At 43.6% G+C, this 24256-nt stretch overlaps 1 protein-coding gene across 1 annotated transcript in view; it reads left to right on the top strand.

Annotated features, from left to right (window-relative positions):
* Positions 1–18486, top strand: part of LOC142143279 (zinc finger protein 513-like) — a 31527-nt gene extending 13041 nt beyond the window's left edge. Inside the window, exons 3-4 of the mRNA XM_075200988.1 lie at positions 11377–12012; positions 15851–18486. Of these exons, the coding sequence (XP_075057089.1) occupies positions 11377–12012; positions 15851–16740 (1526 nt within the window). The 3' untranslated portion in view covers positions 16741–18486. The remainder of the gene's footprint in view (positions 1–11376; positions 12013–15850) is intronic.
* The last annotated feature ends 5770 nt before the right edge of the window (positions 18487–24256 follow it).

Raw genomic sequence — 24256 nt, 5'->3', positions numbered from 1 at the left:
GGGAGGCATAGGACATAACCGCTTTGGGGTTTTTAATCCCACATCTCTTACAGGCCACACAGCGATTACAATAGTAAAAGCCTGCAGAAGTTTCTTTTAGCCAAGTACCCCTTTACTGGTCTCTGGGGCATTGCTACTTTTTTAACCAATATTGATTTTAAATTGTCCGATTTTCTGTAGACAAAGGCTGGTTTGGATGGTAGAATATTTTAAAGATCTTTATCTCCTAGAAGTATGTGCCAATGTCTCTTGAAAATCTTTTCGACTTTTTTATAGTCCTTATTAAATTTCGTAATAAATGGAAGGACCGGTTTCTTTATCTGATCTTGGTCCATGGGTATCTCTTTTTCTCTGAAGCGGGACACTCCTGTCCATTGCCTTTAGTTGGTTGTGAGCAGCTCCTATATTTTCTGGATTATAACTCTTTTCCAGAAATCTCTCCTCCAGGATTAGAGCTTGCTCTTCATATGTTTCTAGATGCGTACAGTTGCGTCTGACCCTAGTAAATTGCCCCTTGGGGATGTTATTAAGCCAGTTCGGATGATGGCTGCTAGACGTGTGTATGAACGAATTACAATCCACCTTCTTAAAGAAATTCTTTGTGGAAAGCATTTCATTCTCCACATAAACTTCTAGATCCAGAAATTCTACTTTTTGCTCGCTGATGGTATGGGTAAACGACAGATTAAGCTGATTTTGATTGATGTGTGTCAGAAAGAGGTCCAATTGGGTACGTCCACCTTTCCATATACAGAACACATCGTCTATATATCTTCGCCAGACCACAATGTGGTCTAAGAAGGGGTTGTTTTTCCAAACGTGCTGCTCTTCCCAGTGGGCCACAAACAGGTTCGCGTAACTGGGCGCGAACTTCGTGCCCATAGCAGTCCCGCGAACCTGCCTGTAGTACTTCCCACTGGAACAGAAATAGTTGTGGTTCAAAACAAATGATATACCATCAACTATAAATTCAATCTGTTCAGAGGAGAGATCTGATGAACCATACAAAACATGTTTGATATGTTCGCAACCAGCCTGGTGGTCAATCACTGTGTATAGTGAGACTACGTCACATGTGAAGAGAAGATAGTTTGGTTCCCAGCTAACTTTTTCAAGTAGCTCTAGAAGCTGACCAGTATCTCTCAGGTAGCTCTTCTGGAGTACGACCAACGGCTGAAGGAAGTAATCTATATAGCTCGAGAGATTTGTCGTCAGGGATCCAATGCCTGAAACTATCGGTCAGCCCGGTGGATTATGTAGGGTCTTATGAATTTTGGGCATGTAGTAGATCACAGGGATCCTGGGGTGCTGTACGGAGAGGAAATGATACTCTTCCTTGTTGATGATACCCCGAATAGCAGCTCTACTCAAAAATGAATTCAGATCTTTAAGAAAACCAGCTGTAGGGTCTCCATTAAGGGGCTCATATGTGGTCTCATCCGATAGTTGCCTAGTAAGCTCTTTCTGGTAGTCAATGGTGTCAAGGATAGTCACTCCTCCCCCCTTATCCGCGGGTTTAATAGTAATATCTTGATTGCTTGCTAGTTGTTTTATGGCCATCCTTTCTATTGACGTGATATTAGAATATTTCCCAATCTTTTGGACTTTTAGGTCTCCAAGATCTTTCTCGACCAAATTTTTCGAATGTATTAATAAATGGTCCCTTCACGTATCTAGGATAGAATGTAGATTTGTTTTTTTGAAATCGGTATGCACAAATTTGTCAGTCCCTATATTCGTGGTGACACTAGCCATAGATCTAGAAGGATCTGCAAAAAACTTTTTTAGAGTGATCCTTGGAATATATTTATGCACATCGATATAGGCATCAAACTTATTCAATCCCTTATCGGGAGCATATTTGAGGCCTTTGCTTAAAATGCTAGACTGTGGTGCTGTAAATTGGGTGTTGCTCAGATTAAAAATGCCATTATGGGTTAGAACTGCTTCCTTGTCTTGGGTCTTGCCCCCATGTCTTTTCCCTCCCCTGGATCTTCTTGATCTCTGGACTTTCTCCTTTTCTTTAGGCATGATGGGGTGGTGGTGATTTGTGTGTTGGGTACGGTTAGGGGTGAGATCCTTTTGGCTAGGTCTAAAAAAATATCTAGATTCTGTTCCACCTCCAAGTCAGTAGAGTAGTAATTAAACATAGAGCTCTTAGTGTAGTAACCTACACTAAGATACAATGTAGCATGGAGCGGTCTGCGGCTGGCAGGTATTACCACTGATGTGGAGAGAAGACTTGTCCAGGCGCAGGTAAGATACAATGTAGCATGGAGCGGTCTGCGGCTGGCAGGTATTACCACTGATGTGGAGAGAAGACTTGTCCAGGTGCAGGTACGATACAATGTAGCATGGAGCGATCTGTGGTTGGTAGGTATTACCACTGATGTGGAGAGAAGAACTTGTCCAGGTGCAGGTAGCGTCCACAGCAAACAGATAGGACAAGCAGGAACAGGAAACTCCTCTGTGTCTCAATGGAATGAGAACCAAGAACAGGCAAAGGTAATAGGGCAACAGGTGCCTTAAATAGTGAGAGGTGATTAATTATCCAATGAGACTAGGAACAAGGTTTTAACCGTCCGTGGGTTTTGCACATGTGCAATCCTTTGGTCAAGATGGCGGACGGCCGCGGCGCAAGACAGGCGCCGGCAAGAGAGAGAGAGACCCATGTCTAAAACTAGAGGCACTCATAGTCCGTTGAGTGACATAAATACAATATATACAAGCCAGTCAAGTTCTTCCACACCAAACTCATCAAACCTTGTCTTTGTAGTCCTTGCTTTGTGCACTGGGGCACAGTCATGTTGGAATAGAAAAGGGCCTTCCCCAATCTGTTGCCACAAAGTTGGATGCATAGCATTGCCCAAAATGACATGGTATACTGTAGCATTAAGATTGCCCTTCACTGGAGATAAAGGAAGTTCATCATCATCATCAACATTTATTTATATAGCGCCAGCAAATTCCGTAGCGCTTTACAATTGGGAACAAACACTGATAAGACAATACTGGGTAATACATACAGACAGAGAGGTAAGAGAACCCTGCTCGCAAACTTACAATCTATAGGACAATGGGAGTTAGAAACACAAGGGCATGTGCTACATCGTATTGCACAATGGACCAGCTAGAACGCAAAGGTAAAAGTACTGAGTGGGCTGTGTGTGTTGCAATGTTGGTCAGAGGGTTGTTGTCTTGCGTTAGCTGTGTAGAGGATGGTAATAGGGTAATCTAGGGAAATTAAGATGGTGGTTGAGGAATATCATTACCTTGTCTGAAGAGGTGGGTTTTTCAGTGAACGTTTGAAGACTAGAGGAAAGTCTTATTGTGCGTGGAAATGAATTGGGTGCAGCCCGGAAAAAAGCCTGTAACCGAGAATGGGAGGATGTGACCAGAGTGGAGGAGAGATGTAGATCTTGTGCAGAACGGAGGTGTCGAGTAGGGAGATATTTTGAGATAAGTGAGGAGATGTATGTCGGTGCAATTTTGTTGATGGCCTTGTATGTTAGTAGAAGCATTTTATATTGGATTCGTTGATATACAGGCAGCCAATGTAGAGACTGACAGAGTGGCTCAGCAGAGGAAGTTCGGAATTCTTCAGCTATGGAATCAGTAGAGAGTTAGCGACTCTTACGGACCATGAGTCTTGGCAGTCCTTGATCCCACTCTGTGATGTTACGTGGTCTTCTGCTTCGTGGCTGAGTTGCTGTTATTCCTAAACTCTTTCATTTTCTGATAATATCACTTACAGTTGACTGTGAAATATCCAGCAGGGATGAAATTTCACAAACTTATTGTAAAGGTGGCATCCTATCACAGTACCACACATCCTATCACAGTACCGCACATCCTATCACAGTACCACGCATCCTATCACAGTGTCACACATCCTATCACAGTACCACGCATCCTATCACAGTGTCACACATCCTATCACAGTACCACGCATCCTATCACAGTACCACGCATCCTATCACAGTACCACGCATCCTATCACAGTACCACGCATCCTATCACAGTACCACGCTAGAAGTCACTGAGCTCTTCAGAATGACACATTTTGTATCACAAATGTTTGCAAATGCAGACTGCATGGCTGGTGCTGGATGTTTTACACCTCTGGCACCGGGTCTGATTGAAACACCTCAATTCAATAATTAACGTGTGTGGCCGAATACTTATGTCCATATAGTGTACGTCACTCAGTAAAACACAATGAAAGTTATCACTGGTTTCCAAGATCATAAATGTGATGAAGGGTCAACTGGCCACAAGCCAGTGTCCATTTCTGGAAGTGTATATAGATGCATGAAAGGACAAGGGCACCGTATCCAGAAAAGGTTACTCAATATACAGCATGATCTATAAGCGCTTGTCTCAAGCTTTTAGGAATATTTTCTTCCATGATGGGAATTATATCCTGGGAAATGCAGCACATGTGTGATCTCCAGCTAGAATTATTCACAAAGTCAACTCACAGTCAAGAACTGTTAGATCAGAAGAAAATGGTCACCAAGGAGAAAGAAAATCACCCGAATGGTAGAAAAATCCAAGACTGAGAGATCAGGGAGTGACTCTCACAGACCCAGAATGAGAAGTATTGACTACAGATTCCAGTTCTATGGGCTGGGGTGCACACAAATGATATAAAGTTTGTGGCAACAAGATGAAAGGAATAGACATGCTTACAGAGAGGTTTGGCTACCCACAGATAGATCATAATACCAAGCTAAAGCCGTTCTGCTTTGGGGTCGTTGTGACGAGAAAAGAAGTAAAAGCCTTAACGAAACTTTGGGTCTTCAATCTGGGGTATGTGTCCCTCTTTTTCCCATACTCGCCACGTGCTGAGGAAAATCAAGAAAGAGGATTAATAGTTCTCCCTTTGTGGCCTAGTAGACCTTTGTTCTTTATAGTTCTAGAACTAGTATGTACACAGAGATTGTCTAGGATTTACAAGATGATCCCATGTCTTGTTATAGTAGAACAGATATAGATAGTCATCCTGCGCTATAAGAGGGATATTGTATAATATTCTATGTTGTTGGATTTCAACTAATCTGTTTGAAAGATTGTAGGATAGTTATTCATTCAAGGTACAATAGTGTGTATCAATTATAATGCAATAGTTAACCAATGGTAACTATTTAATAAATAAAATAAAACAAAAGAACAGCAATATACAATTAAATAGATTATATCTCCACCCCTGATGGGAGCAGGGAAACTAATCATGCATACAAAATAATATTGTGCGTTGATCCTCAAAAACGTCCCAAAGAACTCACGATCGTCCAACAAAGAAATGTAGGTGAAAGTTAAGAATATTAATGATCATCGGTATTCTTCAATGAGAGTCATATTGAGAAAGGACCTTTAGCAATCCAGGTAATAACAATGAGCTGTTGCTCTTCTGGTATCCTGATGTCCTTATGCAAAGATTAGTCCAGAAGAAGACCTGTGTGTAATGAAGTGCCGATAGGTAGTAAGTTCCACAGTGGAACGCCACCGTCACATGACGTGACGAGTGTAGTGGGCGTTGCCTGACACGGTGGTTAGTGTCTCATTGTATCGGGTTTATAGTAAGTGATTCGCTAATTCAAGGTTATGCTCCTCTCCGATTGAAACATTCTTCAGGTGACAATATCATCCTAAAATTACCTCATTGGTCGATATATTCAACGCAAGTGTTGATACAGATTGTTGTTCAATATTTTGACATATAAAATAAAAACGGATGTATTTCATCATTAGTAAAGTATTTGTATATCTCACATGGTAAATGTAAATTGTACCTAAATAGGCACAATACATATGAGGCATTATTATAAAAGAAAACATTATGCAATATAGAATATAATACAATGTTAATGATTTAACTTATAATGACAAATGGATAGATTAAACTCCTTTTGTGAAAAGTAATTGTGGCTGGATCACTTATAAATAGCTTATTGTTGATATTTATTAGTTTATTTTTTAACTTATTATTTATTAATAGTGCAGTGCACCTCTGTAAATCATTGCAAATGTACTTATCTTTTTATTTTGGTATGTATGGAAATGTATTGACTTCTGAGACAGTATGTCATGTTTGGGTTTTGCAACTCTCTGGATCTCATGTTAATTAGACCTTTTTATCGCTGAGTGACCAAAACATCTGTTGAACCTGAAAGACAGGAGGGGGTAATTATACGTGCTGGTAGACTCCCTATGCAAATGATCACAGATGAATGTGAATTTTGCAAGTTAAATTACGTTCAAATCACGATTATAGAAATGTTATATCCTAATGGTAAACATTCAAAAGAAAACCTCAGACGTAATGGTGCCGTTAGTAGCAATATTAAAAGGTGTTAAAACCCTCCAGGCTGAGTTATGTGCAGGTTGCATGAAGCACTTGGATTGGTAAATCTGTATATAGAGTGCACTGTTTGACCATGTAATGTGGTATTATTCCATCTGTACCTTCTGACATCACTAGTACCACAAGCTAGTGTGTAACTGTCCCATGTATTATCATCATACCATCTGTACCTTCTGAGATCACTAGTACCACAAGCTAGTGTGTAACTGTCCCATGTATTATCATCATACCATCTGTACCTTCTGACATCACTAGTACCACAAGCTAGTGTGTGACTGTCCCATGTATTATCATCATACCTTCTGTACCTTCTGAGATCACTAGTACCACAAGCTAGTGTGTAACTGTCCCATGTATTATCATCATACCATCTGTACCTTCTGAGATCACTAGTACCACAAGCTAGTGTATAACTGTCCCATGTATTATCATCATACCATCTGTACCTTCTGAGATCACTAGTACCACAAGCTAGTGTGTAACTGTCCCATGTATTATCATCATACCTTCTGTACCTTCTGAGATCACTAGTACCACAAGCTAGTGTGTAACTGTCCCATGTATTATCATCATACCATATGTAACGTCTGAGATCACTAGTACCACAAGCTAGTGTGTAACTGTCCCATGTATTATCATCATACCATCTGTAACATCACTAGTACCACAAGCTAGTGTGTAACTATCCCATGTATTATCATCATACCATCTGTACCTTCTGAGATCACTAGTACCACAAGCTAGTGTGTAACTGTCCCATGTATTATCATCATACCTTCTGTACCTTCTGAGATCACTAGTACCACAAGCTAGTGTGTAACTGTCCCATGTATTATCATCATACCATCTGTAACGTCTGACATCACTAGTACCACAAGCTAGTGTGTAACTGTCCCATGTATTATCATCATACCATCTGTAACGTCTGACATCACTAGTACCACAAGCTAGTGTGTAACTGTCCCATGTATTATCATCATACCATCTGTACATTCTGAGATCACTAGTACCACAAGCTAGTGTATAACTGTCCCATGTATTATCATCATACCATCTGTAACGTCTGACATCACTAGTACCACAAGCTAGTGTGTAACTGTCCCATGTATTATCATCATACCATCTGTAACGTCTGAGATCACTAGTACCACAAGCTAGTGTGTAACTGTCCCATGTATTATCATCATACCTTCTGTACCTTCTGAGATCACTAGTACCACAAGCTAGTGTGTAACTGTCCCATGTATTATCATCATACCATCTGTAACGTCTGAGATCACTAATACCACAAGCTAGTGTGTAACTGTCCCATGTATTATCATCATACCATCTGTAACTTCTGAGATCACTAGTACCACAAGCTAGTGTGTAACTGTCCCATGTATTATCATCATACCATCTGTAACGTCTGAGATCACTAGTACCACAAGCTAGTGTGTAACTGTCCCATGTATTATCATCATACCATCTGTAACTTCTGAGATCACTAGTACCACAAGCTAGTGTGTAACTGTCCCATGTATGATCATCATACCATCTGTACCTTCTGAGATCACTAGTACCACAAGCTAGTGTGTAACTGTCCCATGTATTATCATCATACCTTCTGTAACTTCTGAGATCACTAGTACCACAAGCTAGTGGGTAACTGTTCCATGTATTATCATCATACCATCTGTACCTTCTGGAAAGATCGTTAGTACCACAGACTGGTGTGTAACTGTCCCATGTATTATCATCATACCATCTGTACCTTCTGGAAAGATCCTTAGTACCACAGACTGGTGTGTAACTGTCCTTCTTATGACTTCCTGAGCTAAACAACATCACTGCTTAAGGATCCTGCTTTTATGCTGTGACAGGATGGACCGCCTATGGCACCCTGTCTGTTGTTGCTGGGAACCGGCTGGGCTTACTTTGCCACCTTTCCCTTTCATTATCCCAAATGTGCCCTCTTTTCGCAGTAGGAGGGGCTTATAAATGCTGCCACCACAGGACTCCTTACCGGCATACAGTACCGGGTTTCTTCTGGGTAACTGGCACTGCGAATGTACCCCATTACTGGTGTGCCTGGGCTGGTACTCTTGACCTCGTCCTATGGATCAGGGTTGCTGTGGATGGATCCCCCTGGCCTATCACACTGACCAGGGTAGCAGGCAGATTGGTGGTACTGGAAAAGCTTTGTCCAAACCTCAGCAACAGCCGGGAATGGATTAGATTTAGGGTCTAATCTGTAGGTCACAGGATTTTCAGCATGGAAGATATTTTCAGGCAGGTCTTTGAAGCAAATGATGTTTATTTGCTCTTACACTGGTTAAAAGTACCAGTGATCAGGTCAGATGAAATCAGAAGAACAATTTTTTTAATACAAGCCAGTGCTTTTTATACAGTTTGGACACAGCCTCAAAGGGTAAGCCAACCCACAGAGGTCTGAGCTATTTACACTTTTCTATGAAATTCTAGAGATAATGTGATGTCCTGTATCTGGTTTTCAGATGCAGAAAATCTAGGAGCCAGTCTTAAACTTTCCTGCCTTCAATGTTGGACCTTCACACATCAAAAGATCTAATTAGCATGGGTCCCTCTTCAGACAGTTCAGAATACACAATCCCACACAGTCACAAACCCCAAACAAGACATTTCCACACATCACAATACACTAAAGACTTCCATCCACAAAGGCTTATTGTATCAGATATATACCTTAAGAAATAATACATTTCTTCTAGAAAGGTTAAAACCGAAAAAAACAAATTTTCTCCCCCTGGTCTCAGAAATTAGGATTTCCTATATCAAAATATACAGAATATCAAAAATAAGTGCATTGGCAATTATATAAATAAGTGCCCTGCAGTATTTCCTTTACATAAATTTATACCAGAAGTTATTTATCAGTGATCCAGTCACAGATGCCTATTTATTTGTGCTGTAATTCCTGTGACCTACAGATTAGACCAATCTAATTCGTTATCCGACTGTTCTGAGGTTGGGACCCAGTATCCAGTACCACCGCTCTGGTCGCTACCTTGCAGTTCTGGCCAGTGTGACAGAGAAGGGGGAACCATCCACAGCAACCCTGATCCATAGGAAGAGGTCAGGGGTACTAGCCCATGTGCCCAGTAAGTGGGTACCCCATCAGCGAAAGTTACCCAAAAGGAAGCGGTTCTAGGCACCAGTGTAGGAGCATTGTGGTGGCAGCAGGCTCCTTCTACTGTGACAGGAGGGACGCAATTCTGGATAAAGAAAGAGGACAGTGACCATGCAAGCCCAGCCGATCCACATCAACAACGGACAGGGTGGCATAGGAGGTCCATACTGTCACAGTAATCTATTGTGTTTATTTGTATTCTGTACTCTATGGATTCATTAATCAAATAAAAGGTAATTGGTAGTGCAATTGTGTGAACCAATTTTATAATTTCTTAGTTGTGGATATGATCATCGTTTGAACATGAATGTAAATAATATTGTAGTCGATAAGGTCCAAAATAGAGAAGACACTGATATTGGCTTGGGTAAAAACATCACCCTCTCAGTACCAGCTGTTTTCATGGTAATGTGAAAAAATGTGTTAGGGAGGGTTGATCTCTTTAAAGGAAAAAAGTGTAGTGAACTGTGATTTGTGGTGACTCACTACCCGTTAGATGATAACATGGGATAGTAACTCTTCACAGTGTTTCTAATGTCCAAAACTGTATAAAAAGAGCACTGTTTTACCCTGAAATGTATTATTCGATCTGTAACCTCTGGAAAGATCACTAGTACCACAAACTGGCGTGTAACTGTCCTTATTAGGACACTTGACCTAATAAAACATCACTGCTTCAAGATCCTGCTTTGATACCTACTTATCTGCTGTAAATTCCTGTGATCTACAGATTAAACCAAATATAATTTGTTATCCGCTGTTCTGAGATTGGAACCCAGCATCCAATACCGACACTCTGCCTGCTAACTGCAGCTCTGGGCATTGTGAGAGGCCAGTGGGAACCATCCACAGCGACCCTGATCTATAGGAAGAGGTCAGGGGTACCAGCCCAGTGAGGGAGTACACTAGCAGCGAGAGTTACCCAGAAGGAAGCAGAGTCCCCTATAGCGTTAAGAGGAGGGTGCAAATGGGATAAAGAAGGGATTGTGGCAAGGCAAGCCCAGCCCGTCCCCAGCAACACAGACAGAGGTCTTTTCCTGTCTGTCAGCTGGGCAAGGAGTTTAACCCATGCATAATGGTTGCCATAGAGTCCTTTTCAGGAAAAGAGATTAATAGTAATTTGTTTTTTTCTAGAATAATAGCCTCTACCTTTTACAATAAGTGCCTGTGAGGCAGAGTACACAATGCTTTATACAAATACTTTATATTGCATCCTCTGTACAATTCCTACCTTTCTTCTCTATCAACGGCAATGAGAGTAATTTGTCACAATCTATCGGGAGGTGCTTGCTGGCTGTTGTGGATGATGTTATTTTCTAGAACATATTCTCGTTAGTGGTCCCTTTGTAATTCCTCCAATAACTGTCACAGTATAGATGTTACATTTAATGGTCTTTGTTGATATAATATAGGTACCACATTTGCTTTTCCCAGTCTATTAGTTCGATACCAGTTTGTAGAGAATCTTTACATACAAGAATAAATGGTTCTGCAATAAATGTGCTTAGTTCTCTAAGGGTGCATGGGTGTAAGCCATCTGGTCTAGTGCGTTATTCACATTCCTGGTCATTTTTTTTTGGGACCAAGGCTTTTGTCAGGCCCTGTAGTATATTTGGTTAGTAGCATTATTATACAATATATCCCCAGCAGCTTGTGAAATGTGCAATTCATGCAGCACACACAGCCTCTCCTGTTGTAATGATATTTGGTTCAGCAAGTGATTAAAGCTTAACTACCTTTATCTCGTAATACATTGACAGGAGTGAGACCTAAACCATTTTGTACCCAAAAGAACAAATTGTCCAGTTGGAAAATAAATGTTCCTTACGCTCTCTGGTGTCACTTTGTGTCGTCTCTGCAGATTCTGTGGTATGTAAGATGGAGATTCCCTGTTACTCTCTGAGTGAGGATGAATATTCGGGATATCGGCCTCTTAGTGCTGACAGTGATCCTGAGGAGGTGGGAAACCTGCCTTCTCCATGTGAAGAGTGTGAGAGCGGCCACTGTCTGTACCTTCCTCACCGATGTCCAATATCTGAGGATCCTCTCCACCTGTCTCCACCATCCCTCACCGCGGAGGTACAGAAGGAGAGGCTGCTCTATCCCTGCCGGCTGTGTCCGTTCTCTACCTACTACTCCAGCCACCTCAAGCGTCACATGAAGACCCACAATGGGGAGAAGCCGTTCTGCTGCCCCCATTGCCTCTATGCATCCGCGCAGTTAGTGAACCTCAAGCGTCATCTGCGCACTCACACTGGGGAGAAGCCATTCCGCTGTGACCACTGCAGCTTCTCCTGCAGCAGTCCTGGAAATCTGAAAAGACATCAACGGGTCCACACCCAGGAGAAACCGTATGCGTGTAACCTGTGCTCGTACCGCTGCAATCAGAGCCGGAACCTGAAACGCCATCTTCTGGCTCATTGTCAGAGGAGGCGAGAGGTGAAAGAAGAAGAAGATGGAGAAGAGGAGAGAGAGGAAGGCAGCAGCCTGTCCAAAGGTCAGTTGTCAAACTTCCATTCCACTCCTGTTTTATCTAGCATACCTTCATCATACATGGGTGACATAGACAGTGGGGAGCTAAGGAGACTTCCCCGCCCATTGCAGGGTGAGACAGACAGTATTGAGGTATGGAGACACTCCCACAGCAGGACAACATAGAGGCTGAGACGTGGACACTGTCACTCCCACTGCAGGGTGATATAGACAGTATGGAGACATGGAGTATATTCCTCCCACTGCAGGGCGATATAGACAGTATGGAGATATGAAATATATCCCTCCCACTGCAGGGCGATATAGACAGTATGGAGATATGGAGTATATTCCTCCCACTGCAGGGTGATATAGACAGTATGGAGACATGGAGTATATTCCTCCCACTGCAGGGTGATATAGACAGTATGGAGACATGGAGTATATTCCTCCCACTGCAGGGTGATATAGACAGTATGGAGACATGGAGTATATTCCTCCCACTGCAGGGCGATATAGACAGTATGGAGACATGGAGTATATTCCTCCCACTGCAGGGCGATATAGACAGTATGGAGACATGGAGTATATTCCTCCCACTGCAGGGCGATATAGACAGTATGGAGACATGGAGTATATTCCTCCCACTGCAGGGCGATATAGACAGTATGGAGACATGGCGTATATTCCTCCCACTGCAGGGCGATATAGACAGTATGGAGACATGGAGTATATTCCTCCCACTGCAGGGCGATATAGACAGTATGGAGATATGGAGTATATTCCTCCCACTGCATGGCGATATAGACAGTATGGAGATATGGAGTATATTCCTCCCACTGCAGGGCGATATAGACAGTATGGAGATATGGAGTATATTCCTCCCACTGCAGGGCGATATAGACAGTATGGAGACATGGAGTATATTCCTCCCACTGCAGGGTGATATAGACAGTATGGAGACATGGAGTATATTCCTCCCACTGCAGGGTGATATAGACAGTATGGAGACATGGAGTATATTCCTCCCACTGCAGGGTGATATAGACAGTATGGAGACATGGAGTATATTCCTCCCACTGCAGGGCGATATAGACAGTATGGAGACATGGAGTATATTCCTCCCACTGCAGGGCGATATAGACAGTATGGAGACATGGAGTATATTCCTCCCACTGCAGGGCGATATAGACAGTATGGAGACATGGCGTATATTCCTCCCACTGCAGGGCGATATAGACAGTATGGAGACATGGAGTATATTCCTCCCACTGCAGGGCGATATAGACAGTATGGAGACATGGAGTATATTCCTCCCACTGCATGGCGATATAGACAGTATGGAGATATGGAGTATATTCCTCCCACTGCAGGGCGATATAGACAGTATGGAGATATGGAGTATATTCCTCCCACTGCAGGGTGATATAGACAGTATGGAGACATGGAGTATATTCCTCCCACTGCAGGGTGATATAGACAGTATGGAGACATGGAGTATATTCCTCCCACTGCAGGGTGATATAGACAGTATGGAGACATGGAGTATATTCCTCCCACTGCAGGGTGATATAGACAGTATGGAGACATGGAGTATATTCCTCCCACTGCAGGGCGATATAGACAGTATGGAGACATGGAGTATATTCCTCCCACTGCAGGGCGATATAGACAGTATGGAGACATGGAGTATATTCCTCCCACTGCAGGGCGATATAGACAGTATGGAGACATGGAGTATATTCCTCCCACTGCAGGGCGATATAGACAGTATGGAGACATGGAGTATATTCCTCCCACTGCAGGGCGATATAGACAGTATGGAGACATGGCGTATATTCCTCCCACTGCAGGGTGATATAGACAGTATGGAGACATGGAGTATATTCCTCCCACTGCAGGGCGATATAGACAGTATGGAGATATGGAGTATATTCCTCCCACTGCATGGTGATATAGACAGTATGGAGACATGGAGTCTGTACCTCCCACTGCAGGGTGATCTAGACCCATAGCCCAACGTACTGCAGGGTGACGTAGAGGCTATCAGACATGGACACTGTTCCACTGCTAGTTTGGAGAGATGGTGAGTGAGCAGTGATAAAGTGGAAAGCTAGCTGGGGGAGACATTGATGTGTCATTTGTCCAGCATTAGCCAGGAGAAATGACCTGGCTAATGTTAAAGTCATGGCCGTAAAAAGATGAATTTATAAAGTTAGGGACTGCTGTAACTCTCAGCAGTGTTACCAGTACACAGAGGTGAGGACAGAACTCACTGCATCAAAAACGTCAATGTGAGGCTAAAGAAGTGGTGTTATGAGGAGAGATTTGGATTAAAAGACCACAGTCATGTCATCTGGCAAGATAGGGGACTATACAAAAGTGATGGCTTTCACTCATCTTCAAGGGAAACCAGAATATTAAGGGAGCAGTTTGGACGCTTCATCAGGAACTAGTTAAACTACAGAGGGGGGCAGTGAACTAAACAGAAATTAAACAATCTATTGCCCCCAACCAAGTGGTATTGTTTCTGCAGGTTAAATCGTACAGGGAACATATCCACAGCAACAGAAGACAATGCAGATCAAAATAAACATGGGCAGAGAGATGAACATAGCTAGGAGTAGGAGATGCTAGTTCTGCTAGTTCCCCTAGAAGTAGGGACATTCAGAATTCCTTGCAAGGAGCATCCCTCAAGCACATGGTGAGAGAGTCGATTCATAAAGACGCAATATTAGACTTATTTCTTCCAAATGGTGACAGAATATCTGATGTAAATGTGGGTGAGAGCCTAGGATCCAGCGACCATCAAGCAGTATGGTTTAGTATAAAGACAGAGACCGACTCATACCACACAAATACAAAGGTGTTAGATTTTAGGAAGGCTGACTTTGTAGAGATGGAAAAATGTACAAGGAAAAGGAAGCCAGTGTGGTTTACTAAATTGTTGCTGGAGAAAAGGTAAAAGCAGATCATCTTAATAATTACTTTTGCTCAGTATTTGAAAAAGATCCCACAGTTCCGCCATAATTGCGCACGCTATCTTCAAATTCTGTTCCTAAATACACTTGTTATTCACTCACACTTTTATAGACTTTTCTTTAACGTCGCCTTATTCGATACCTTCACCACGCTAAGTATAACTAAAGCCTCACAGAATTACTCATACAATAACTACTGTATCTCAGCGATATATCTTAGCGTATGCATATAACCGTTATTAATAACCAATACTCACAATGTAGAAATATTCAAATTAAAGTGTTTTACTGTTAACACAGAAAACCTTGCACTTACAGTGCATACATTTATTTCACAGTATAGTATAACAATATCAATGTGAAATTAACCCCATGTTCACCACCTTATATTCCCTATGCTAACTATCGTTCTATTATCCTTACACTATTATCTCTATATATGTATCTTAATAAGATTTAGTATAGTTCAAATAATATATTCTGTACATCAAGCAATCGAGAATGAGAACTTGGGGAAACGGTAAGTTTGAGGAGTTACCAAGCAGATTGCTAGCCTGGGGAGAGAGTGTACGGGGCCTGAATAAGCGTAAAGTTAGTCAGGGAAGACAGCGAGCGTGATGCCGGGCGCAAGGGCCGGCGAGCGTGAGGCCGAGCGCGATGGATGGAGAGCATGAGGCCGGGAGTGAGGGACGGCGAGCGTCAGGCCGGGTGCGAGGGCCGGCGAGAGTGAGGCCGGGAGTGAGGGGCGGTGGAGATAACTGTATCCTCTATTTATACATACTGTATTTTTTAAATGAAAATGATGTGTAATGATTTCTGCCTCCCCAGAAACCGAGATCGCATTATCTGCTTATTTAATGCTTTATTTGCTTTTTAATACAGATGCTTCTGTTGCAGTCCTGGCACTTCCAGTGACCTCCAATGACCTTGAAGCCTTCTTGCCATCTTGTACTCGTATGAGTTGTGCTCCCTCACCTCCTGCACTTCCAGCCCCCTCACCACCTGCACTTCCAGCCCCCTCACCACCTGCACTTCCAGCTCCCTCACCACCTGCACTTCCAGCTCCCTCACCACCTGCACTTCCAGCTCCCACTGACGATGGTCTACCAGAGCTGCTCTTCCCGTTCACTTGTCGCTCCTGTGGCATGGTCTTAGATGAAGGGTACCCCCAGGATGAGGATGTGGACGATGGTGTGATTGAAGGACAATACTGCTCTCGATGTAATGCTCCTCCACTTTCTGGAAGTCCCGGCAAAGGCTTTTCTTGTGTCCTTTGCTCATTTGTAACCCACTACCCAAACCACTTGTCTCGTCACATGAAGACCCACAGTGGTGAGAAGCCCTATAAGTGCCAGCTGTGTTCCTACGCTTCTGCTCACTACGACAACCTAAAGCGACACCAAAGGGTGCATACCGGTGAGAAACCCTATAAGTGCCAACTGTGTGACTATGCTTGTGGTAACCTTGCCAACTTGAAGAGGCACGGTCGAATTCACTCTGGTGACAAACCCTTTCATTGTGGTTTATGCAACTATAGTTGCAACCAGAGTATGAACCTTAAGCGCCACATGCTGCGACACACCGGAGAAAAACCTTTCCGCTGTGCGCGGTGCCACTACACTACAGGACACTGGGACAACTACAAGCGTCACCAGAAGACCCACGGCCACTCTGGAGGACAGAGTGAAACCCAAGGCCAGCTAATAGACAGCATGATTAAAAACACTCTACCATGTCTGCTGGCTCAGAGACAGCAGTCTAATGCACTGTGACAGATTCACGTACATCTGATTTACAATATAACCCTTTCCTGTTTGTTTGCACATTGTGAATATGGAGTATTGCATGGCCGGTTCATGTGCCCGTTCTGAATTGTGATAAACATTCTAAATTGTGGTATCAGTGGGTGGTCTGCAAAATGATTACAAGTGGAATTACGCACTGAAATGTCCTGTTGTATGACTCTTCATGTACCACACTCTAGCAGCAATCTTCTCTACCTCCTTCAGGTGAATGTAAATATGATTGATCTTGGCTATCCCTGTGTACAAGCTACGAGCAAGATTAGCAGGTTGTCTTCTCCCCATTGTTCGCTAATTTTTTTGTGGTCCTTCAGCCTTAGCTTCAATTATTACAAAAAATAAGAATTTTATGAAAGTGGTTGTCCAGTTTTGGAGTCTCCCACCTCTCTGGTGTGATCTAGTTCCTTCAGAGAAGACCGGGGTTGTTAGAACCTAACCTCACGGGTCGTACCCCTGGACTTCTGGGTGAAGTCATGCAGACAGGAGACAGAGAAAGATACAACAATATCTTGATTAGAGATTTGCCCAGTACAAGTTTTCTAAATCAGCAAGAGGATAAGAACATTTGAATATAAACCAAACCAACAGGTCCCAATAAACACCACCTTACCCCTAGATCCCACAGAACTTTCACACACTGTGATTAATACCCAACTGATTGGGATGCGATATGATTGAGTAGGACCACGGTAGTCTGATGAAGTTACTGTTCAGCACACACAGCAAGTCTGCAAGTCCACGATTATAGAATAAGCCAAGGAGAGCAATCAAGTCTGCAATCCCAAGAAAAGCTTATAACCCAGTAGTCACGATACTCCCTGGCACAATCCTCAACACTTGCAGAAGTCGAGACTCCAACATCAGTAGCTTTAAGAAGCAATGCCACACACATACCTGGAGCTCCTCTGCATCCTGTAAAGGGTGGACTTAGAGAAAGGTTCCCCCTGATTGGTAGAGTTCAGTGAGGGGCTGTACATGAGAGTAGTCACGTCTCACGGCCAGGATGAGTCCCCCCTAACCCCTGCTGTTGTCTACAGGAAGTGACTGGCCCACAATAAAACATCAGACCTGGCCCTGTAAAAGAACAATAGCTGACTGCTGAATCCTATACTCCAGGTGACTGCTGGGAAATAACAAGTCTGACTATGACCATTCCTTGGGAGTCCCAGTGGTCATCTGAATACACAGGCAGAACGGGCCTGGGCCAGTCTGTTACAAACCTGACCGATGACTAATCGTGAGCTGCAGTACGATACATTTCATGCCCCCCATTTGTTTCATGGAGAGATCAGGTCAGAAATTGGGGAATTGTGATTGTCTGAATCTGGATAACTACTTTTATAAAATGTTCTCATATCTCCAATGTCCCTCCCATCCCTTGACTACAGATTTAGTAAGTCTAAAATGAACCATGTTCTTTGCACTACCATTCATGACTTAACGTCTCCCAGGTGTCCAGTGCTTCAAGTCTTCATTTTGTTGTTACATAAGTTGCTGTTTTCTACCTTCAGATGTCGTCCCACTGGATTTCCCACTATATGAAACTCCATTAAAAATAAAAGGGACATTGCGGCCACTGCTTAAATGAGGAACCAGCTCCAGTGATGTGGACTGTGCTGGTTACTGACAGTGAGCGGAACTTGTACATACCCAATACAAATAGAACAGGCACATTTTTACAAACTGTTTTATTAAAATAAAATACACCAAACCCTTGTTTCACTTTTTATTAAACGTCTAAATCCAAAGGGAATCCTCTGCTTGAAGTAATCTGTGTACTTTTCATCCATGATGTAATCTAAAGAAAACCACATAAAGGGATGAACACTTCTGCACTCACCGCTCTTCTCTGCTACATGACTTAGAACTGGATGGAGCCGGAGAAGCTGGTGTCGTCTAACAAAGTGTAGCGTTATCATCATCATCAGTTAGCGCCAGTACATTACGTAGTGCTTTACAATTGGGAACAAACAGCAAGAAAACAATACTGAGTAATACAGACAGAGAGGTACGAGGGTTACGCATATCAGACATCCATTCACCAGTATCTAAATGTAGCACAAGATTGGAGTTGTACATGACGCATTTTCCAGACCTGTATCTGACAGCTAAGTCTTATACATCTACCTGTGTAGTGTTATGTTTTGTGTATGAGGCATCTTTGCTCAGGATGCATAGTATAATGTAGTACTATATCACAGTGTGTTAAGTTCCATTTATGATTCATTCACAAACCAGCGTCTACAATACAGAGCAGTACAATATGACACTGTTTTCTACCTGCGTGCAGTGTTATGTTAATAGTATGATACAATTTCCATGCCTTCTGCGTTGACAGTGTACAAATGTTATCTACCAGAAAACCCATATTACTGTGTTATACAAATATTTTATTGTTAAATAAAAACAACTCTATGATTATCCATGTAATACGAAATTAGGGTTGTAAAGTTTACAACTCGAAACACTGAGGTGAGATGTGTGGCAGTTTTGTGCATTTAGCATAAAGATAGGTCCAACTTTAAAATAGCGTGTAGAGTTGATTGTGTCTTTTTTTTATCCAGACAACTGTCAAGTAATGAATTGGGGCAATGTATTGGAGATATCTAAGGCGTAGCGTACTCATTGTGAAAAGTTAATTGGTCTAGTTTTCCAGAGTGGATTAGAAGTCTCTGACCTAATGATATCCCCAGTTACTTGGTCGGACCACCACCTCATTTAGTTCACAGTCATAACCCCTCAAAGTAGAAACTTGCCCATGAAGATGACCAGATAACACCCAATGACGGATGTTACTTCAGAGGCTCTTACAGCAAATCTGGATGGTGTAATGGGTTCCTGTGAGGATCCATGTTCTCTTGTCTGCTACTATAGGAATATGATGGCTACAATGGACACTATCATGATCCCACGTACCACACTACCAAGCACCTAAGTTTGACAACAGTATTGGAGTGCTGAAGAAGTGGGATCGCAGGCTTGAAAGATGATGGAAGACTGACATCAAGCACACTGAAGAATAACAGTCCACTCGCCTGTAAGAAGTCAGAGTTCAGATTATTGGAGCGAACAGACCAGCTCAGCTTTTCCGTACAGTGAAGAAGCTTTAGAGAGCAGGATGTGTGCAGCCTCATGCAACCCTCTCCCAGCCAAGGTGCATGTCACTCACCGGACTGTGAGTGCTTCTTCCCGGACATTTAGGAACCGTGGCCGTCCTCCATCCTGAGGGACTGCGCATGCGCAGCCCTTTCTATACCTCCAGTGTATGTTCCTTTAACTTAATTGGCAGATCAGGCAACCTCCCTATATTAAGCACCTGTGGTCAACACCACGTTGCCTGATCTTGGAGTCTCATTCCCCATGAGTCTCTGAAGGTGTTCCTGTGTTTCCTTGTTTATTCAGCCCTGCTGATTCCTGTGGTTTCCAAACCACTTCTACCTCTGTGGTTTCCAAACCACTTCTGCTACTGTGGTTCCCATACCACTTCTACCATCTACTGTATCATCGTGACTGTGAGCTGATTCCTATCCGCTGCCTCCGTGCACTACAGTCTTCTAATCACTTCAACTCTACCATGTATCATTTGGACTGTTAGCTGATGCCTATCCGCTGCCTCCGTGCATTACAGGCTTCAACCACATCCACTCACCTGTTCATGATTGTGACTGCCAGCTGATTCCTATCCGCTGCCTCCGTGCACTACAGGCTTCAACCTGCAACTCGTCTGTGTTTCATCATCGTGACTGTTTGGCTGATTCCTATCCGCTGCCTCCGTGCACTACAGTCTTCAACCTGCAACCCGTCTGTGTTTCATCGTGACTGTTTAGCTGATTCCTATCCGCTGCCTCTGTGCGCTTCAGTCTTCAGTCCTTGTCTACTCTACCGTGTTTCCTTGAGTCTGCTGCCACTATTGCTACCCGCTACTCTCCGTGATCATCTGTTCCAGTTCAACTCTGCTCCGGTGTTCCATCGTTACTGCACCTGCTGGTTGCTATTGGTTACCTCCGTGTTCCCGCAGAGACCCGCTGCTGTTACTTCTCAGCGCTACTCATCCATCTACTGCTGATCCGCTCTCCACGCCTTCCTGTGTTCCCTGCTGGTCTACCTACCTGTGCGCTGCACCTGCTAGACCCCTGCTTCACCCATCCAGGGACTTGTATCCTGCTGGCCTCCTGCCCTTCAGGTATCTCTGCACTCCTGTCCGACTGCCTTCTCCTGAACCACGGTATGCATACTTCCCATTGACTGTGCTGTGTATTGCATACCTTGCTGGACTGTGTTGGTTCTCCTCTGGAGTGTACTATCCGCTGAGTCTATTGCCATCATTGACTGTGTTGGTTCTCCTCTGGAGTGTACTATCTGCTGACTCTACTGCCATCATTGACTGTGTTATCTCATGCCGGATTACTTCAAGAGACTTTCTATATTGGCAGTGTTGTTCAGTCATTTATACATTTATATTGTGCATATTACTGTGGATCAAAGTCAAGGTGCCCGTGTATATATTGTGTTGCAGTCTCTCCCCGTGCACCTCCTCACATATATATTCAGTAGTACAACTTGCTAGTGGCAGACCACTGACTCCTGTTTACAGTTTCACCTGTTCCAGTATCCTCTCTCATAGCAGTGGTACAACTTGCTAACGCAGACCACTGACTCCCCGGATACCTCCACTTGGATTCCATTCCTTCACTCAGACAGCGGTACAACTTGCTATCCGCAGCCCGCTGACTCTCATCACCTCCTCGTTTCTGTTGGACATTCCTCCTCACTATAGCAGTGGTACAACTTGCTACCGCAGACCACTGACTACCTTCACGTGTCCTTTGTCCATACAGTTCCTCGTGTATTACTACCTCCATATTGCCAGTGCTGCTAGTCATAGACTTTCCTGAGCATCTCATCATCTGCTATTTCCTGTTCCGTGATCACCCTGCTACCAGAGTACCATATTACCACCTATACTGCTCTGGTAAGCCTATCACCTGGTGATCCCTGGGTAAAGACTCCTAGTGCCCGTGACAGTAAGATCAGGCCATGACAGACCCAGATACGGAACCTACTGCTAAAGAGATGCTGCAGCATCTGGTCAGCCGTGTGGAGCAACAGGATGCTCGCCAACAGCTGTTACTTCAATGTTACCAATCGTTAACCTCCCAAGGAACATCTGGACAGACTGTTACAGCTAGTATTGAAGCTCCTGTGCTTTCCTCCGTTTCCCCAGTGCCATCCCAGGTGTCTACAGCTCCTACGCTTCACCTGCCTACTCCGTCAAAATATGACGGGGACCCCAAAACTTGTAGAGGTTTCCTTAACCAATGTTCAGTCCATTTTGAACTCCAACCTCAAAATTTTTCTACCCATCGTTCCAGAGTGGCCTATCTTATCTCATTGTTTTCTGGACAAGCCCTGGCTTGGGCCTCCCCTCTGTGGGAAAGAAACGATCCAATTCTACAAGATAGTGCCAAATTCATTTCCACGTTTCGAAGTGTGTTCGATGAACCAGGTCGTGTGACCTCCGCTGCTTCCAGCATTCTTCGTTTGCGACAAGGCTCCCATACAGTAGGACAGTATGTCATTCAATTTAGGATCTTAGCCTCTGAACTTCAGTGGAACACTGAAGCATTAGTTGCCGCCTTCTGGCAGGGGCTCTCCGATAAAATTAAAGATGCACTGACTACCCAAGAGCTTCCTTCGTCACTAGAAGATTTGATCTCTCTTTGCCATCGTGTAGACATGAGATTTCGTGAAAGAGAATCTGAGAAAACAACTTCTGCTAAAGCACCTCTTCGTTTAAACCCTCAATTTCGTCCAGTTTCACCTTCTGTGATTCCCATGGAGATAGGACGTTCCAAATTATCTTTAGAAGAGAGGAAACGAAGAGTAAAGAATAGACTCTGTATCTATTGTGCTGATTCCACACATATGCTCAGTTCTTGCCCTAAGAAATCGGGAAATGCCAGGCCCTAACTAGTTCTGGAGAGGTGAAGTTAGGGTCCCTGGAGTCCTCTCCATTGTCTATGAAATCTAAAGTCTGCGCTTTCGATGTTACGATTTCCTTTGCTACCAAATCCTTTGAGTCACAGGCATTGATTGATTCCGGAGCAGCAGGAAATTTCATTTCTAAATCACTAGTGAATCAATGGTCCCTACCAGTGATCACTTTAAAAACACCCATTACTGTGACGGCTATAGATGGATCACGTCTCATCAATGGTCTCATCACCCAGAGTACGTCTCCAGTAACCCTTCAGATTGGTGTACTACACCATGAAGAAATTTCGTTTTTAATTCTTCCTGTTACGACAAGTCCGATTGTCTTAGGCCTTCCATGGCTTCAATGTCACTCTCCCCAGATTGACTGGCGCACCCCTCAAGTTACGTCTTGGGGGCCTGAATGTCACCATCGTTGTCTCTCTCAAGTTATTCCTCTTAAAGTACAGCAATCTTCCATCTCATCTTCCTCCCCGGGACTCCCTCCTCAGTATGCTTCATTTGCCGATGTGTTTGATAAAGCTCAGTCTGAACGTCTTCCTCCTCATCGTTCTTGGGATTGTCCGATCGACCTTCTACCTGGCAAGACTCCTCCCAGGGGTCGGGTCTATCCTCTCTCGTTACCTGAAACTCAAGCCACATCTGAGTACATACAGGAGAATCTCCAGCGTGGGTTCATTCGACCTTCCACCTCTCCCGCTGGAGCTGGGTTCTTCTTCGTCAAAAAGAAGGATGGATCATTACGCCCTTGTATAGATTTTCGTGGACTCAACGCCATTACTATCAAGAATCGGTATCCCATTCCGCTGATCACTGAGCTATTTGATCGCATCAAGGGAGCTCGGATATTTACTAAGTTGGATCTTCGTGGTGCCTACAATTTAATTAGAATCCGTTCCGGTGACGAATGGAAGACCGCGTTTAACACCAGAGATGGGCATTACGAATATTTAGTAATGCCCTTCGGGCTGTGTAATGCCCCCGCGGTTTTCCAGGGTTTCATCAATGAGATCTTTCGGGACTTATTATATGTATGTGTCGTTGTCTACCTGGACGACATATTGATCTTCTCACAGGACCTGCCTTCTCATCACCAACATGTGGCAGAGGTCCTCTCCAGACTACGGAAAAACTCATTGTTCTGTAAATTGGAAAAATGTTCATTCGAGTTACCCCAGATTCCATTCTTGGGGTATATAGTTTCCGGAGTTGGCCTGAAGATGGATCCAGACAAAGTAAATGCTGTACTACATTGGCCTCAGCCAACTACTCTTCGTGCCATCCAGCGTTTTTTAGGTTTTGCCAATTACTATAGACGCTTCATTCAAGACTTCTCATCCATTGCATCTCCCATTGTGGCCTTAACTCGGAAAGGGGCTAATACTAAGCAATGGTCATCTGAGGCTCTCCAAGCCTTTCAAATCCTCAAAGAGTCCTTCTCGTCTGCTCCCATTCTGCGACAACCTGATGTGACACTCCCCTTCTTCCTAGA

Source organism: Mixophyes fleayi, chromosome 3 (assembly GCF_038048845.1).
Source record: "Mixophyes fleayi isolate aMixFle1 chromosome 3, aMixFle1.hap1, whole genome shotgun sequence".
Classification (NCBI taxonomy): Eukaryota; Metazoa; Chordata; class Amphibia; order Anura; family Limnodynastidae; genus Mixophyes; species Mixophyes fleayi.
Note: the sequence above shows the minus strand (reverse complement) of the source record. Positions and strands in the feature narration are given on the sequence as shown.